Here is a 17,773-nt window from a genome sequence, read left to right as displayed (position 1 = left end):
GCCGCCAGGTGGTGCCATGGAGCCGGCTGCAGGGGCCTGTGCCCCCCCCCGGCAGGGCTGGGGCAGGCGGTGGGTGCTGGGCCCCCACCCCTGCCCCTGCTGCACAGCTGGAGCCTGGGCCTGCGGCTGGAGCGGGGCGTCCCCAGGGCCCATCACCCCGCTGCAGCCTCTGCCCGGAGTATCCCACCCGCGTCCTGCCTCTCCCCCGGCACGGCTCCTTGCAGGGACTGCAGCGCCTTGCCGGGGTCTGCAGCAGCCCGTGCTCGGGGCCACGTGAGGCCGGGCCCCCTTTCCTGGAGCTCACAGCAGCCCAGGTGTTGTCCCCCGGGCTCCCGGCCCAGTGGGCACCGGAGCCAGGAGCCAGCCACGTTCCCCCCGTGCCCCGTGCGTGGCTGCAGGAGCCCGGCTGCCGGGAAGGCACGTGAGGCGGGCTGGGATCCCGGCCCCCCCAGGAATGCTGGGGCTTCCTGTCTGCACCCGCCTGTGGTCACAGGTGCAGGGCAGCACGCAGCCACAGCCCACGGACACCTCCCTGACCTTGGCCTGACGCAGTGCTGGGCGAGGGCCAGGCTCCACCACACCCAGGCGCTGCCAGGGCATCCCCGTCGGCCACGGCTGGCACCCCCGTCCTGCCCTGCCCCGAGATAGAGACCCCCGCCGCCCTGCTCTGCATCCCCCCGTTCCTCCGGCTCTGGGCCAGGGTCCGGCTGCCCCCATGCTGGGGCATTCCCCAGCCCCTGGCCACAGCCCACGGCAAACAGCAGGCCCTGACCTGTGCCAACCCCTGCCCGCCCAGCCGTCGCAATGCCCGAGCTTCCTCCCGTGCCCACTTCCTCCCGGGACAACGCTCCCAATTCAGGCCCGAGCCCCAGCCCTTCCGCGTGGCGTGGCCGCCCCCGAGCTGGCTGCATCAATATTGACCGGCTAAGAATAGCCCCGTGGTGCTGAGAATAGCCCGGCGGCACTGAGAATAGCCCTGCAGCTGCCGGGCCGGGCGCGGGGCCAGGGCACGGGCTGCCAGCCTCCGTGGCCCCTCCGGCACCCCAGCACCAGCTGCAGGTGCCGGTTCCCACGGCGCTGGCCCGGTGCCCGCCTCGGTGCCAGGGGCTTCCTTCCCCAGCGCTCCCCATCCTGCCCTGGGGCCGGGGTAGACCCCAGATGTCTGAGCACCTGCCCCACCCCCGGCTCTAGCCCCCAAGCCCGGGGCATCTTCAGGGTGCCATTGCCCTGGCCAAGCTGCCCCCGGTCTGGGCAGGTGTTGCATTCAGAGCAGGAGCCGGCAGGCCGGTTGTGCCAGCTGGGGGTCGCTGGACGGCTTTGGGTGGGGGTCGGGGGCCAGGCACCGGGCTCTTGCTGGACGTGGGGCGGCACTGGCATGGGGCTGCTCCGGGCGCTGTGGGCACGGGGGTCCAGGCCCTGCCAGGGCTGGGAAAGCAGCAGGAGCACAGCCGGGAACAGGGGCCCTGGGGCAAGGCAGGGGCTGGGGGTCCCCGGGAGGCTGCGCAGGTGCAGGCGCCGCGGGCTCGGGGCAGGGCGCGTCGGAGCTATTCCAGGCCGTGTTGTTCCTGGCTCGTCCCGGCAGGAACCTGCTGCTCGGCCCCGAACAAACAGCCCCCGGCCGCAGCGCGGTCCTGGCCTGCCCCCGGCCCAGCAGCAGCCCTTCCTGTTTACCCCTTCGAGGCGGGCATGTGGGCACCACGGGGGGGCTCGGAGAGCTGCCCCTCGGGCTGGCTGCAGCACTGCTGCCCATCGCAGGGCACAGGGCAGGGGCGGCTGGGGGCAGCGGCCAAGGGGGACCCGGGGGCAGCAAGTTGGAAGTGGGGGGCACCCAGGGCTTGGGGTAGCAGGGGCTGAGAGTCGGGAGTGAGGGGCACCGGCAGGGCTGGGGGGAACCCAGGGGTAGGGTAGCAGGGGGCTGCGGGTCGGGAGTGAGGGCTGGGGTAATAGGGGGCATAGCGACAGTGCGGGGGGGGGGGGGGGGGGGGGACACAAGTGTACCTGCAGTGGAGGCTGAGGGCACGTGCCCTGCCCTGGCCTGACACCCCCCCCCCCCCACAAACGACACCCCCTTTCTGCTCTTCTTTAGCCCCAATCTGGGCTGTGCGGGGGGGGGGTTGCGTTAGCTAACAACTCCCTGCCCTGGCACTGCCCCCGGCACTGGCCTTGCCTGCACCCCCACCCCCTCCCCCTCCCCCTCGCCCTGGGGCTCCAGGCTCCAACCAGAATGCCCCCCGCCCCGGGCTGGCTGGGGGGGGGGGGGGGGGGGGGGGGGGGGGGGGGGGGGCTCAGCCCTGGCAGGCTGGGGTGCTGGGGCCCGGGAGGAGGCTTGGCCCAGGCTGGGGGCTTGGCTTAGCCCAGCTGGGAGCTTGCAAGGGGCTGGACCTGAGCGGGGGGGGGGGCGGGCTCTGGCCACGCAGGGCACCCCCCGCACCCACCCCCGCGGGGGCTTGTCCAGGCCGGAGCCCAGGATAAAAGCGGGCAGCAGCTGCGGGAGCCAGAGGCAGCACCGGGATCCCTGCAAGGACCACGAGGAGCATCAGCCCAGCATCATCTGCAGCCGCCGGCCACCCCAGACCTGCCACCCCGCTGCGTGAGTGCTGGCAGCACCGGGGGCCCCAGGCTGGGGGGGCGGGGGGCAGGGCAATGGGTGCGAGGGGTGCAGGCCCTGCAGGGCCATGACCGGGGCCAGCCTTAGCCAGGCGCTGCTGGCCCGGGGGACAGTGGCACCGGGGTGAGCCGTGGCCCAGCAGCTCCTTGCCCCCTGAGCAGGGCAGGGGCTGTGGGCACCGTGCTCTGCCCCCTGGCCCGTGCCAGGCGCTGCCCACCAGGCCAGCCAGAGCTCGCTGGTGCCCCCAGGCCACATCCAGGCCCCTCCTCGCCAGCCGGCAGGGCAGCGGCTTGGGCTCAGTGCACAGCGCAGCTCCCCCAGCACACGCATATGGGGGCATGTGTCCCCACCGCCCCCGCCACCCCACCCCTACACTAGGCTGGGGAGAAGAGCTTCTGGGGGCTCCAGTTGCCGTCCTGGCAGCCGGCCTCGGGCCGTGACCCCTTGTCTTGCTCTGAGCTACCTCCCCTCTGCCGCAGGCCTCCCCCCCGCCTCCGGTTCCCACAATGCCCGTGGCCGCTGCGCTGCCCGCCTTGCTCCAGCTCCTGCTGCTGCTGCTCCGGCCGGCGCCCACCCAGGCGCAGCCCCCCGAGATCCAGCTGCGGCTGGTGGGGGCGGGCACCGGGGGTCGCGAGGGGCGGCTGGAGCTGCGGTACCAGGGCACGTGGGGCACTGTCTGCGACGACGACTTCGACATCCACGCGGCTGCCGTGGCCTGCCGCGAGCTGGGCTTCGAGGGTGCCGAAACCTGGTCCCACAGCGCCACGTACGGCCGTGGAGAAGGTGCGTGGGCTGCGGGCCTGGGGCAGCCGGGGGTGTGGGGGCAGGACGGGCAGCACAGGGGGTTGCTCCGTTGGGCTGGGTGTAATGCAGGCTGCCGGGCCACGGGGCAGGAGCTGGGGGGTCCCGACTCACAGCCCAGGCCCAGGCTGACCCCCGCCACCCCCAGGCCCTGTCTGGCTGGACAACGTGCGCTGCTCGGGCACCGAGAGCTCGCTGGCGCAGTGCGGCTCCAACGGCTGGGGCGTCAGCGACTGCCAGCACAGCGAGGACGTCGGTGTGGTGTGCTCGGGCCCGCTCCTGCCCCGCGCACCCAGCCTGGCCTCCGGCGCCCGCCTGCAGGTGAGCCTGGGACAGGGGACAAGGCAGACACGGGGGGACCAGAGCCCGCGGGAAACTTCCCAGCGGTGGGGGTGAGGCCCCCCGCCCGGGGCCCGCCTCACGCGCTTGGCCCCATGCAGGGCTCCAGGCTGGAAGTGCGGATCAAGCCCGTCCTGGCCTGGGCCAAGCTGAGCGTCCCGGTGACCGAGGGCGTTGTGGAGGTGAAGTACGAGGGGCGCTGGCGGCAGGTGTGTGACGCCGGGTGGACGCGGAACAACAGCCGGGTGGTGTGCGGCACGCTGGGCTTCCCCCACGAGGGCCACCTCGACACCAGCTTCTACCGGTGGGGGCGCGGACACGGGGCATGCAAGGCGGGAGTGCATGCACGGGGCATTGGGGGGGTGGGGGGTGTATGCACAAGGTGTTCAAGGTCGGGGTGCATGCACGGGGCATGAAGGAGGGTGCATGCAAGGTGGCAGGTGTTGGGCATAAGTGTGCAACTGGGTGGGGGTGCATGCAGGGCACTAGGCAGCACTACAGTGCAGAGCTCATGCATGCACCAGGCCAGGGCACTGCTCACCCAGGGACTGTGGCAACGGAGCAGGTCTGTGCAGTACAGCCAGTGCCAGGATCCGACCCATGCACGGGGCACCACGTGGGATGGGGAATCTTGTCCCAGTCTCCCCGGCCTCCTCTGCAGCAGCAGCAGGCGCCAGAGCGGAGAAACCCGGGCGGAAGTGCGGGGTCCCCCCTCCCCGCAGGCCCAGCTATAAATACAGCCCTAATGAGCATATGCGGTGCCAGGAGCCGCCCAAGCCAGCCCAGCGGTGCTGCAGGGCGCAGGGACCGCGGGTAATTGCAGGGAGCAGGCGCCTGCCAGGCTCCTGCGGGGGTGAGCATGTGCCCTGGCCCCAGGGATGCTGGGCTGTGGCGAAGGGTAGGGACCAGACTGGACCGGGCAACAGGTGGGCACCATCTCCGAGCCGGCCATGGGCACCAAGACCCCCTGACCACCCCCTCTCCAACCCCACAGGAAACTGTGGAACCTGAAGCTGAAGGACCCGCTCTCGAGGTACCGAACTGCCCCCGCTCCTGGCACCAGTCACCCCGGGGGGAGGCACAAGGGCACGGCTGGCACGGGGGGCTCCACACCTGGGAGCTGCCCACAGTGACCCCCCGTTGCCCCCCTGCCTTGCAGCTTGAAGACCCTCAGCCAGAAGAACACGTTCTGGATCCACCGCTTCGGCTGCCTGGGCACCGAGCCCCACCTGTCCCAGTGCCCGCTTCAGCTGGCCCCCCTGGGCCGGCCCCGGCCCACCTGCCCCCGCGGCATGCACGCCGTCGTCCGCTGCGTGCCTGGCCCCGAGTTCCAGAAGGCCAAGACCAAAGCCAAGGGCAAGCCCCTCCGCAAGGCGGCCAAGGTGAAGGTGAGGCCCCGGCAGCGCGGAGGGTGCATGTGTTGCCCCCCCAACCCAGAACAGACAGGCCCTGGGCTGGGAGAGGGGTGGGAAATGCCCCGTCGGGCACCAGCTGCTGCAACACAGCTGGAGGGGGCTGCAGGAGCCTGGGTGCGACCTGAGCAGTGCCGCCGAGCAGGCCAGACCCCAGTTCAAACCCTCCCCGCCAGCGCGTGCACACGTGTGTGTGTGTGTGTGTGTGCTCTCACACACTTGTGGTTTCTGCATGTATGCAGGCACTCGCACGGCCCATGCTTGCACCTGCGTGACCGGTCTGTATGCCTGGGCAGGTTGCATGCGTGTCTGTGCCCGTACCCCCCCGCACACCCGTGTCCAGCCCCCCCACAATGGCTCCGCTCTCCGCAGGGCCCAGCGGTGCGCCTCCGGGCAGGCGCGCAGGTGGGCGAGGGCCGCGTGGAGGTGCTGCTCCACGGCCAGTGGGGCACCGTGTGCGGCCAGAGCTGGGACCTGCAGGCGGCCAGCGTGGTGTGTCGGCAGCTGGGCTACGGCACGGCCCGGGAGGCTCTCGCCAGCGCCCAGATGGGGCAAAGTGAGTCCAGGGAGCTGCGGGGGCCCTGGGGCAGGGCCTGATCCTGCCGCTCTGGGGGAAGGTGGAAGGGAACCTGGCACCTGGGCTCTGCCAGCGCACGAGGCGGGCAAGGAGCTCAGGCGTGCTCGGGTGCAGGGAGGCTGGGGCAGGGCAGGCCGAGGCCCTGGAGCTGATGCCCGCTCCGTGCCAGGCCTGGGCCCCATGCACCTGGCGGAGGTGCGCTGCTCCGGCTATGAGCGGGTGCTGGGCGAGTGCAGCTTCCAGGAGGCGGCGCAGAGCGGCTGCGGGCACGAAGCCGATGCCGCCGTCCGCTGCCATGTGCCCCACATGGGCTACGAGAGCCAGGTGAGCCCGGGGGGCTGTGGTGGGGCTGTGGTGGGGCTGGGCAAGGGTGCAGGCCCCTGGATCAGGGGGGCTGGCGGGGGCCATTGCAGCCGGAGGGCATGACGGGGCCTTGGCCAGGACTGGGATGGGGATGAGGATGGGGCGCTGCCCACTCACCCCTGTGTGCCACAGGTGCGCCTGGCAGGGGGCCGCAGCCCGGAGGAGGGCGTGGTGGAGGTGCTGGTGCCCGTGGCGGGGGCCCTGAAGTGGGGCTCCGTGTGCGGGGCCCATTGGGGCCTGAACGAGGCCATGGTCGTCTGCCGGCAGCTGGGAGTGGGCTTTGCCAGCCAGGCGCACCAGGTGAGTGCCCGAGTGGCCCCGGGTGCCTTGCAGGGGTGACCGGGGGAGCTGGGACCCCATGCGCTGAGCCCTGGCTGGGCGTGTGGGGGGGCCGTGCCTGGCGCTGGCAGCCCCCAAGAGCCGTGGCCGTGCTGTCTCCGCAGGAGACCTGGTACTGGCCAGGCAGCCGGGACGCGGGCGAGGTGGTGCTGAGTGGCGTGCGCTGCGCGGGCACTGAGCTGTCGCTGCAGCAGTGCCAGCACCACGGCCCCGTGCACTGCCCCACGGGCGGGGGCCGCTTCTCCGCCGGCGTCAGCTGCACCCGCAGTGAGTCGGGGCAGGTGGGCATGGGACAGGGGGCGGGGCTAGTGACAAGTGGGTGGGGTTACGAGAGTAGGTGGAGCTATGGGAAGGTGGGTGGAGCCAATGCATAGTTGGGACTGTGGTGAGTGGGTGGAGCCACTGGATAGTGGGTGGAGCCATTGAACAATGGGGTGGGGCCAATGCACAGCGGGGCGGGGCAGAGGATGGGTCTAGGGGGCAAACGGGGTAGCATCCCTGGCCGTGGGGTGCAGGGCACCGCTCCGTCCGTGCACCCCGCCAGGCCCAGGGTGCCACGCGGCGGGGGGGGGCTGGGCACCCTGGCTGACCCCCGCACCCCACAGCGGCCCCGGACCTGGTGATGAACGCGCAGCTGGTGCAGGAGACGGCCTACCTGGAGGACCGACCGCTGAGCCTGCTGTCCTGCGCCCACGAGGAGAGCTGCCTCTCGAGCTCCGCCGACCACATGGACTGGCCGTACGGGCACCGCCGCCTGCTGCGCTTCTCCTCCCAGATCCACAACCTGGGCCGCGCCGACTTCCGCCCCCGCGCCGGCCGCCACGCCTGGGTCTGGCACCAGTGCCACCAGTGAGCCCCCGGCACCACGCGTTGGTTCCCCGGGGGGAAGGAGCCCAGGAGCCAGCCCGCGCCGTCCCAGCCGTGCCCGGGCAGCCCAGGCCACGGGCTCACGTGTCCCCGACCGCGTGTCCCTGGGCTGCGGGGGCCGGGCCAGCACTGCCCGGGTAATGAGCAGCGTCCCCGCCGGGGCTGTCATTACGGCTCCGCTGGGCTGCAGGGCTGTAATTTGGTGCCCAGCTGCTCCCCCTCCGCTCCGTGCTGGGAAGTGTCCTGCCCTCCACTCCCTGGCCTGGGCCGCGGGGCGCAGGGCCGCCTCCCCCGGCCCCCTGACCGCTCCTGCCCCCGCAGGCACTACCACAGCATCGAGGTCTTCACCCACTACGACCTGCTGACGCTCAACGGCACCAAGGTGGCGGAGGGGCACAAGGCCAGCTTCTGCCTAGAGGACAGCAACTGCCACGGGGGTACGTGCCCCCACTGCCCCCGAGCTGCCCCCACCCCAGCCTGCTCCTGCCCCACGGCCCTGCTGGGGAGGCGGCACCGGGAGCTTGTCCCCAGCCAGGGCTGCCCGGAGCTGGAGTCACGGAGCGGTGCGGCAGGCAGGGCTCACGGGTCCACGTCCCGTCCCCCCACCACTCCCCACCCACGGGGTTCATCTGGGCTGGTTTGGACGGGGCTGATCCTGCCATGGGCCGGGCTGGGACTGGATGTGACCCCGCAGCTCCCTGCTGGCTGGGGGACTCTGTGAATGGGGGAGAAGAGCGAGGCACCAGCCCAGACCAACCTGACTACAGGGATAAAGTCCCGTCCTGCCCCCAGTGCGGTGTCGGGCTGGCCCTGAGCGGAGGGGCGCAACCCTCTAGCCAGGACCTCTGGGTTTCTTAGCCCCAGCCGGTGGCCGTGCCAGGGGTGCCGTAGAGATTGATGGGGTTGACTGTGATGTGCCAGGCTATGTGTGGTTTTACTGCTCTGAGGGGATGGTCGGGGGTGTCGGGAGGTCCCGTCCAGCCGTGCTCTGATGTGATTCTACACTTCAGAGGCAAGAGCTTTCCCAGCCCGCACATGCACATTCACAGTCACGGTGGCGTTTAGGTGTTTGGGGAGCCGGGTCCCCCCCAGCGCCCACCTGCCCCGCGGGGGCTGCGTCTCCTCGCGATCCGGGGGTGGGGGAGCACCCGACCTCCAGCTGCAGCTCCTCACCGCGCGGTTCAGACACGACGACTCCTCGCCCGTCCCTGCCCAGCGCTTGTCCCTCCTTTTCTTGAGCCCCTGCGGCGCCGGAGCATCCTCCCCTTCCCCGGGGACTGTATCCCGTGCCAGCCCGCTCTCGCAGCAAAGAAATCTTCCCTGAGCTCATCTTTGTTCAGGGTGAAGTCACCACTCTGCAGCGTGGGAGACAAGCCCTTCTCCCTCGTCCCCTCTGCAGACCACCAGAGCCGTGCCGGCGACCCCGGGCCCTCTCCGTTCTGCCTGGTCCTCTCGCCCTCCCCTCCCAGGGCTTGTACGGCCCCTCGATGCTGCCTCTTCTCCCAGCCCCTAAATGCAGGAGGCTGCAAGTGGGAAAGGAACAGGGAAAACCCTGCTCAGCCCCAGGCCACTGGTGTCCCCGGAGGCCGGGTAGGACAGACCTGGCTCAGCTCTGATGTCCCTCCTCCATTGCAGGGCGGCAGCGGAGCTTTGCCTGTGCCAACTTCGGGGAGCAGGGCGTGAGCATGAGCTGCTGGGACACCTACCGGCACGACATCGACTGCCAGTGGATCGACATCACTGACGTGCGCCCGGGCAGCTACATCTTCCAGGTGGGCAGCCCAGCCCCAGCACCCGGCACGGCGCAGCCCAGCACCTCCGGGGGCCTGGGCAGGGGCTAGCCGTGCAGCCGTAGGGCCAGGCTGCCCCCTGCTCCCCGCATCCTTCCTACACCCTCCCTGCCCCGCTGTCCCCCACAGGACACTGTCAGGGCCCCGCTGGCCAGCCTGGCTCTGCCCGGCACCCCCCAGGCCTGGCAGAGCCGAGCCAGGACGTGGCTTGAGTTCATTTCCACTGCAGCTGGGCACAGGGTGCAGCCAGGGTGAGCAGGGCCAGGGGATGCCCAGCGTAGGGCTGGACTGGCATGGGATCGGGGGGTCAGCCTGCCAATCCACCTGCCAATAAGTAGCTGGACCAGGGTCATCCACTTGACTCAGTATATCTGGACTTCCAAAAAGCCTTGGCCAAGGTCCCCCATTAGAGGCTCTTAACTAAATTAGGCAGTCACGGGATTACAGGGACCATCCCCTCCTGGCTTAGTGATCAGTTTAAAGACTAAGCAAAGAGCAAGTCGAATGGTCAGTTTTCGGGATGGTAAGAAGTGAGCAGCAGGGTCCCGTGCTGGGCCCAGCGCTGTTTCGCACGTTCATGAGCGAGCTGGACGGGGGTGCACAGATAACAAAACTGTTCAAAGTAGTACGGACCAAGGTGGGCTGTGGGCAGCCACAGAAGGATCTGACACGATTGAGCAAACGGGCAACTCGATGGCAGATGAAATTCAGTGTAGATAAGTGTGAAGTGATGCACGTGAGCAAAAGTAGCAACCTAAACTAGCCTTACCCTCTGATGAGCTCCCCGGGGAAGAGCTCGGCAGCCTCGCGGACAGGGAGCTACCACTGGCTCAGTGCTCAGTAGCCATCAAAATGGCAAACAGTGTTCGGGGTAGAAGGAAGGGAACGGCAAACAGCATGGGACGTATCGTGCTGCCCCTTTTTAAGCCCATGGGGCACCCACACCTTGAACACTGCACCGTCACTCTCTTCCAGCCTCCGTTCACTACCCCGCGCGACACCGGAGCCTGGGCAAGACAGACCGGGTCTGACCCTGCACAGGACAGTGCCATCGCTCTTGTGGCCGGAGCCCGGGTGCCCCCCGCTCACCCCCTCTCCTCCCTCCCACCCAGGTGATCGTGAACCCCCTGCGCGACGTGGCCGAGTCGGACTTCTCCAACAATGTTGTGCGGTGCCAGTGCAAGTATGACGGGCAGCACATCTGGATGCACGCCTGCCACACAGGTACGGCGGGCGCAGAAGGCAGGGGGCTGGGCCGCAGAGCAGTCCACGAGGGGTCGGGAGCCTGCAGCTGTGGCACCGTGGGCCGTGAAGTGGGGCTGAGGAGGGTCGCCAAGATCCCCAGCTCAGAGCACAAGCGGGAGAGCGCCCCGTGGGCTGGGAAGGTCCTGAGCTGGGCTGGGGGCACGGGGCACAGCTGGGAGCGCGGGAGGGACTGCCCGATGCCACCTCCCTGCACTCACGCCGGGCCCTCTCCTCCTCCAGGCGATGCCCACGGGGCTGATGTGCTCAGCGTCATGGAGCAGCAGCAGCGCCTGGCCACTAACCTGGTGTGAAGCCCCCACTGCAGCGCAGAGCCGCGGCCGGCGCCGCCCACACGCGCAGCAGAGCTGCAGGCGGCCAGGCCCTGCGCGCGGGCAGCCCAGCAGGCCCCGGCGCCCTCCGGCACTGGCAGCCACCGAGCTCTCGGCTCTAAGGCAGCGGGTGGCACGCAGCACTGGCCCCGACCCCGCAGACGACAGCCGGGGGCCAGGCCCTGCTCCCCGCCCCGGCCGCAGGGGGCCGGGCGCCGTGCAGGGAGGGCACCCTCCCAGCCCGGGACGACTACCTCAGCCCCCCACCCCAGCCCGCAGGGCCTGCGCCCGACGTCTCAGGGCCGGCCTCGGGCCGTGGCCACTCGTGGCAGAACCATAGTGGTGTTAATAAAGGTGTGTGCAAGGGGCAGCACGGCATGGGCCTGGCTCTGCATGTGTGGTCGGGGGTGAGCCAAGCAGTGGGCACCGGGAAGTATTGGGGTGAGATGGGGGGAGGGGGGGGGGCAGAGGGGTCTCTACCCCACTTGTGCACTTTGCTTTACGTTGCAGCAAAGTGAGTTTAGACTGGAGACCAGGAGACACGTCTCGCAGTCAGAGCGGCGGGGTGGGGGGACGCCAGGGAAGGGAGAGGGCTCTCCATCACTGGAGAACACTGGTGGAGGATGGTGTAGGTGCAGCGATGCCCATGCTCTAGTGTGGGGTGTCCCAGGCCCCTGGGCTGTGCTAGCCCCCTGCCCCCGCTTTCTGCTCCATGTGTCGGCGGGTTTAATCCTCCCCCCCAAGGCGCTGGTGCTGGTGCTGCTGCAGCCCAGGCTGGGGTTGGGGCTGGGCCAATGCTCCTGCTGGCACCGACCCCGCAGGTCCTGGCTGGGGCAGGAAGGGATTTCCCCCTGCTCAGACTGGTCGCACTTGCCCTGCAGCGAGGGCACAGCCTGGCCTGGGCTCTGCAGCGTCTGGGACCCCCCCCGGCAGCAGCAGGACGTTGGCGGCCACGGCCCCCCTGTATCCTGGGGGCAGGGGCAGGGGCGATGCCTGGGGCTGTGTCGGGGGTGACTGTTGTGTTGGACTTGGGGGTTGTTGGGGCCGATCCTGCCTCGGACCAGCTGGGCCTGGATGTGACCCCGCAGCTCCCTGCGAGCCCCACTTCCCTGTGACGCTACAAACACGTGGTCTGGTCGCCCCTCCCTGCCCCCGCACCGCTGTGCTCCCTCCCAAGCAGCTCAGGCCCTACCAGCAGCTCCCACAGCAGGGCCCCCCCCCGCCACTGCCTCCTCGGGGACCAGTATCGGCCACACGCCCCATCTCACCCCTGCCCCCCCCGGCACCGACTGGGCAAGCAGAGCTGCCCCTGCAGCCCGAGCACCGCGCAGGCAGGAGAGGAGCACGTAACCTGCCGTGCTCCCGCGTGAGGATGAGCGGAGCTGTTCCACCCCAGAGCTGGGCGCATGGGGCAGGGAGGCAGGACGGGAACAGCAGGCCCGTTGGGGCCCCGCACAGCTGCCCCCAATGCCGCCAGGCCGCACACGCAGCCCCTGCCAGGAGCAGGGTGGGGGAAGCCGCCAGCACAGCAGCCATCCATCAGGCGCGGGCGGCTGGCCCTGAGGCCCCGTCAGCACAAAGAGGAATGGGCCGAGACGATTTACAGCCGCCGGCAGCCACCGCCAAGGCCCCCATCCCGATCGATCCCTGCGCCCGGCGGAGACAAGCCAAGGCCAGGCCCTGCCAACACCCCCCACGTCTCCTGCCACCCTCGTCTCCACCCCAGCACAACCAGCTTGGCCACACACCGTGCACCCCACTCTGGACTCAGCACCACTGTCCCATGGGCCAGGGAGAAACTGAGGCAGGCAGCAGGGCCGGCCTGTCCCCACATGCTCGCTCTTCTGTTGCTCGGCCAGGAATAGCAGGCAGCGCCCGGCCGCAAGTCCCACTGCACCGCGGGCAGGGTCATTAATGCCCGTGCCCGGGCAGGGCCAAGCCGGCTGCAATGGGGTGGGGAGGGGGTGAGTGGCTCCAGGGGCACTAGGATGCAGCCCCCACAATGCCCCGACCAGGATGCCCGCAGCAGGCACCTGCACCCAGGACGCAGGCTCTGCAAGTGCCAGGGACGCAGGTGCATGGAGCGAGTGGCGTTGACACCCCAGGGGCTGGTCAACAGTTTGGGCCGAGCTGCCTGAGGGCCGGGGAAGGTGCGGGACTGAGCTGGCCTGGAGTCCAGGGGCCACAATGGTGCCGCGCAGGGGAGGGCAGGAGGCGGGTGTGAGGCTGGGGCGCTGGCGCTGGCACAGCTCCTTGCTCACTCTCCCTTGGGTGCGGGGAGTGGTCCTGTGCCCTGCACCCAGGGAGGGGCCAGCTTGACCCAGCCAAGCAGGGAGGTGCTGGGTCACGCTGTGAACAGACCCCTGTAGTCACAGCCAGTGCAACCCTCGCCCGGGGCAGGAGCATCCCTGTCCAGACCACCCCAGACAAGCGCTTGTTGAACCTGTTACTGAACCACACAAAATCCCTGTCGCACAACCACAGGGCACGGCCCCGCACCCCTGCCCCAGGAAAGCAGGGGGCCATGGCCACCAACGTCCTGATGCTGCAAAGGGTGCTCCCGAAACCCCAGGCCAGGCCGTGCCCCCGCTGCAAAGGGAGGCACCCCCCCCCCCGTGCGCACCAGTCTGAGCAGGGGGAAATCTGTTCCTGCTCCAGTGGGGCTGAGCCTGAGCATGAGCCTGAGCGCGGGGGCAAGACCCTCCCGCCAGGACCCTGCGGGGTTGGTGCCAGCAGGAGCGTTGGCCCAGCACAGCCCCATCCCCAGCCTGGGCTGCAGCAGCACCAGCGCCTAAGGGGGAGGATTAAACACCCTGACAAGTGGAGCAGAAAAAGGGTGTCACAAGCCATGTCCCCCAGCCCCTGAACCATTTTCATTGCCCTCCACTGGACTCTCGCCAACGTGTCCACATCCTTTCTGTAGAGGGGCCCACAGCTGGACACAGGACTCCAGATGTGGCCTCCCCGGTGCTGAATAGAGGGGAAGGATCACTGCCCTCCATCTGCTGGCACCACTCCCACCCATGCAGCCCGGGATGCGTCGCCTTCTTGGCACAAGGGCACACTGCTGGCTCCTGTTCAGCTTCTTGTCCCCCGTCCCCCCAGGTCCTTTTCTGCAGAGCTGCTGCCCAGCCCGTCGCCCCCAGCCTGCACCGGTGCAGGGGATCGCTCCCTCCTCAGTGCAGGACTTTGCACTTGTCCTTGCTGAACCTTGTGAGGTTTCTTTTGGCCCAGTCCTCCAGTGTGTCCAGGTCACTCCGAATCCTAGCCCTACCCTCCAGCGTATCTACTACATCCCCCAGCTTGGTGGCATCTGCAGACTTGCTGAGGGTGCATCCATCCCAACTTCCAGGTCGTTGAAGAAGACATTGAAGAAAACCGGCCCCAGGACCGACCCCAGGGCACTCCACCGGATACCAGCTGCCAACTAGACATCGAGCCATTGATCACTGCTCTCTGAGCCCCATGCTCCAGCCAGTTTTCTATCCCCTTCACGGTCCAGTCATCCAGCCCGTACTTCCTTAGCTCACCTGCGACAATGCTGTGGCAGACCGTATCAAAAGCTTTGCTAAAATCCAGGTACACCACATCCCCCGGTCTGCCCGCATCCACAGAGCCAGCCACCCCCTCATAGAAGGCATCAGGTTGGTCCGGCATGACTTGCCCCGGTGAATCCATGACGACTCTTCCTGATCACCTTCTTCTCCCCCAAGTGCTTAGCAATGGATTCCTTGAGGATCCGCTCCGTGATCTCTCTGGGGACTGAGGTGAGACTGCCTGGTCTGTAGTTCCCTGGATCCTCTTTATTCCCTTTCTTAAAGATGAGCACTATGTTTGCCCTTTTCCAATCGTCCGGGACCTCTCCTGATGGCCGCGAGTTGTCACAGGTGATGCCAATGGCCCAGTCTTCTCTCCTCCAGATTCAGCCACACCAGCTCTTCCAGCCCAGCCGCATCCATCGTGCCTCCTTTGCTCACTGCAGTCGCTCTGCACTGGACCCTCTCCATCCTGTCCACGTCCTCCTGGAAGTGCGGGGCCAGAGCTGGGCGCAGGGCTCCAGGGGAGGCCTCCCCGGTGCTGAAGAGTGGAGATCCCTGCCCCGGCTCTGCACAGTCCAAAGCATCCCAGACACGTCCTTGTCTTACCGGTACACAGCGTCCTGGGCACAGAGACAAGGCCTGTTGCCAGACGCACCGAGAGCCCCCAAACCTGCCCTGAGTGAAGCTGGGGGACAAGGGTGTCAGGGTCTGGCTGCTGCCAGGGGGTTAAATGTACTCGAGACCCCAGACAGAGGCCGTGCCCCACATTAAAGAGGAAAGCAAAACCCCGCAGTGCAGACCAGTCCGTGCCCAGGGTGCTGTGCAGGGTTAAGGCTGAAGTCAGACAAAGGCATGTGTGGGATGCTTTGGATGGGGCTGATCCTGCCTCGAGCAGGGGGCTGGGTAGGTGTGACCCCTGGAAGGCCCCGCCAGCCCGGCTGGTCTCTGATCCTCTGGCCTGACTGGACTGCAGACACGGCTACCATCAACCCAATGAGATTCCCCAAGGCCAAGTGCAAAGTCCTGCCCCTGGGGTAGAAGAACCGCGTGCACCGATCCAGCCCGGGGATGCCGTGCTCCAGGAGGACCTGAGGGACATGGAGAACAAGCTGAACACGGGCCAGCAGCGCACTCTTGTTGCCTAATCCGCCAGCAGCCTCCGGGGCTGTACGAGCAGGAGCATCGGTGCGGATCCTGCTCATCTCCCAGCGCCTTTCACCTGCTGTTGTAACCAGGCGGGTCCCGCAGCCCTGCTTCCTTCTCCAGCTGCGCCTGGCCCTCTCCAGCATCCTCCTGCTCTGGGCACCTGCTCTTCTCACCACCCCCAGCGCCGCACACAGCGGAGAGGTCCTGGGCTCCCAGCTCGTCACAGCACACACCAGGCATGGCTGGCCCCTGCCCAGCGCTTGCCCAGCCTGAGCCAGCGAAGGGCTTCCCCACGGCCCAGCAGAGCCGCCGAGATGCCGCGGCCCCTGCAAGGGGTCTGTCTCTGCAGGGAGCTCAGAGGCCGTAAGCAGCAGCGTCTCATGCGCCGGGGCTGCAGCTTTATCCCAAGCCTGGCCCCGCGGCTGGAGGCACCGTCTGCTCCTGGCTCTCGGGGCTGCTCTGCACTGCAGCGGCACAGCAGAGAGGCCCGGGTCTCCCCCTGCCCTGCCCCAGCTCGGTGCAGCCGGCTCGGCTGCAGCCCCACGTGCACAGAGCTGCACGTTGCCCTCGAGCTGCGGCAGAGCTGGGAACAGCTGCGCTGGCTTGGCCCACGCTTCCCTGACACCGCCCCACGCAGACCGCACGGCCCCAGGGCAGCGCCAGCAGCGAGGAGCCTGGGGCATCACAGCTGCCTGGAAGGGGCAAGCCCGGAGTGGGGGCAATGCCCAGGGGATCCCCCTTCCCCAAGTGACCAGGGCCCTGCAGCCAGGAGCACCAGCCCCTGCCGCACGGGCCCCAGCCCGAGCTTCCAAGCAGCGCTCCAAAGCAGCCCCCACAACCCAGCTGGGGAAGGATCCTTCAGACCAAGGCCATGAAGCCTGGGAGTGCAAACCACCGCCCCCAGCCCTTCCTGCCCGTCATCTCCGCCGGGGCACAGCAGCCCCCAGGGTGCACATGCAGAGCTGGGGGCCAGGGCACCCACACTTGCCCCCAACCCATCCACGCCCCTGCACATCTGTCTTGCAGCATGGCTGGGAAGCCAGGCACAGCCCCGCGTGCAACTCGGGGTCATCCGGTGTTGTAGCATGGGGGCAGCATGTCTGGCAGCACGGGGGTCCCCACGGGTACCTCCACCCGGCTCGGCACGCTGCACTGGCTGGATGGGCATGCGCAGCACGCAGGGCACGTAGCATCACAGCCCACAGAAAGCGGGGGGAGGCTGACGAGCTGGACCGGGGGACGCGGGAGGATCCAGGCTGCTCAAGATAGAAACAAACAGGCAGGACATGAGGAGGGAACCGGCTGACGCCCAGGACGGAGGCGGCAGATGGGCCAGTGCCAGCCTGTGGGGACAGAGAGGGTGGCGGGCAGGGAGCAGGGCCCCGAGGGCCCCTCCAGGCCTGGCTGTCCCTGGAGCAGCAGCAACCACAGGGCCGGAGCCCCCTGCTCCAGGCACCCGCCCGTGGAGGCACCGGGCACGGGGTGACTGAGCCAGCTGCAGCTCCGGCCCCTCTGCGCTCTCACGGCAGGGCAGGGACGTGCTCCTGGGGGCAGGGGGCATGCACCACACCACATGCGGGGCCAGCCTGGTTCAGGGCATAGCCGCATGCCAGGAAAGCCTCTCCCTCCGCCCACGCCCGGCCAGGAAGGCGGCCCCGGCCCGGAACGTGGCCACATCACAGGCCGGCCGTGGCGCGGCTCCAGCCCTGCCCAGCGGGCGCACAAGGCCGGGGCTGTTGGGCTGCGGCTGAGCAGGGCGGAGGCCTGCAGCTGGGAGCGCGACGTCAACAAGCTGCCGGCGGCACATTCCTGACGCCCCCAGGGACCGGGGCCTGCCCGGCCCTGCCCGGACCAGGCAGGAACGAAGCACGGGGGAGGCTGGCACCGTCCCACCCCACATGGCCCAGCTGCCGGAGATGTGCCAGATGATGCCCGGCGTCTGCTCCGAGAGCCCATGGGGTGCCCACCGTGCCCAGGGCCCCTCCATGGCTCCGGGCATGCTGCCTCCTGCAGCAGATCTGGCTCCGGGCATGGTGTCAGCCCCTGCCCGTGGGGTCCATCATGGAGCGGGGCCGGGCAGGGAGCCAGGACCAGCCCAGGGTCTGCAGGGCAGGGTGGCAGGCCATGTGCTCCCAGCGCTCACAAGGCACAGACATGCTGCTGGCACCTCCAGACACAGGCCCCAGCGTGGCCACTGGCTGCACAGAGGCTGCTGAGCCGGGAGCTCGCTGCGCCGACAGCACGTGGGCCAGGGCCGGCTGGGCGAGACTTGCGCTCGGTGCTGCACGTCCCCAAACCCCTTCTCTGTTAAAGACCCGGTTGCACCCCTTTGGGCCCAGCTCCATGGGGCCAGCTCGGAGCCGGGGCTCTAGGAGATGCCACAGCCGATGGTGGAGGCACGGGAAAGGCTGCAACGGG

The 17,773-nt window shown here is 68.9% G+C and overlaps 1 protein-coding gene across 2 annotated transcripts; it reads left to right on the top strand.

The window, feature by feature from the left end:
- The first annotated feature begins 2,469 nt into the window (after positions 1-2,469).
- Positions 2,470-11,048, top strand: LOXL4 (lysyl oxidase like 4). Of its 2 annotated transcripts, none has more exons than XM_059730282.1 (15): positions 2,470-2,590; positions 3,088-3,391; positions 3,558-3,730; positions 3,850-4,052; positions 4,743-4,781; positions 4,908-5,130; positions 5,533-5,716; positions 5,907-6,061; positions 6,233-6,400; positions 6,544-6,706; positions 7,045-7,288; positions 7,628-7,743; positions 8,942-9,078; positions 10,209-10,320; positions 10,582-11,048. In XM_059730282.1, exons 2-15 carry the CDS (start codon positions 3,115-3,117, stop codon positions 10,650-10,652), a joined length of 2,265 nt encoding a protein of 754 aa, XP_059586265.1. In that variant the 5' UTR covers positions 2,470-2,590; positions 3,088-3,114; the 3' UTR covers positions 10,653-11,048. The 2 variants fall into 2 exon arrangements, with proteins under 2 accessions (XP_059586265.1, XP_059586264.1); XM_059730281.1 differs by having other exon boundaries at positions 4,908-5,136.
- The last annotated feature ends 6,725 nt before the right edge of the window (positions 11,049-17,773 follow it).

This window comes from Alligator mississippiensis, chromosome 6, assembly GCF_030867095.1.
Source record: "Alligator mississippiensis isolate rAllMis1 chromosome 6, rAllMis1, whole genome shotgun sequence".
Taxonomy (NCBI): domain Eukaryota; kingdom Metazoa; phylum Chordata; order Crocodylia; family Alligatoridae; genus Alligator; species Alligator mississippiensis.
The sequence above is the reverse complement of the archived record's forward strand: the minus strand, read 5'-3'. Positions and strand labels throughout refer to the sequence as shown.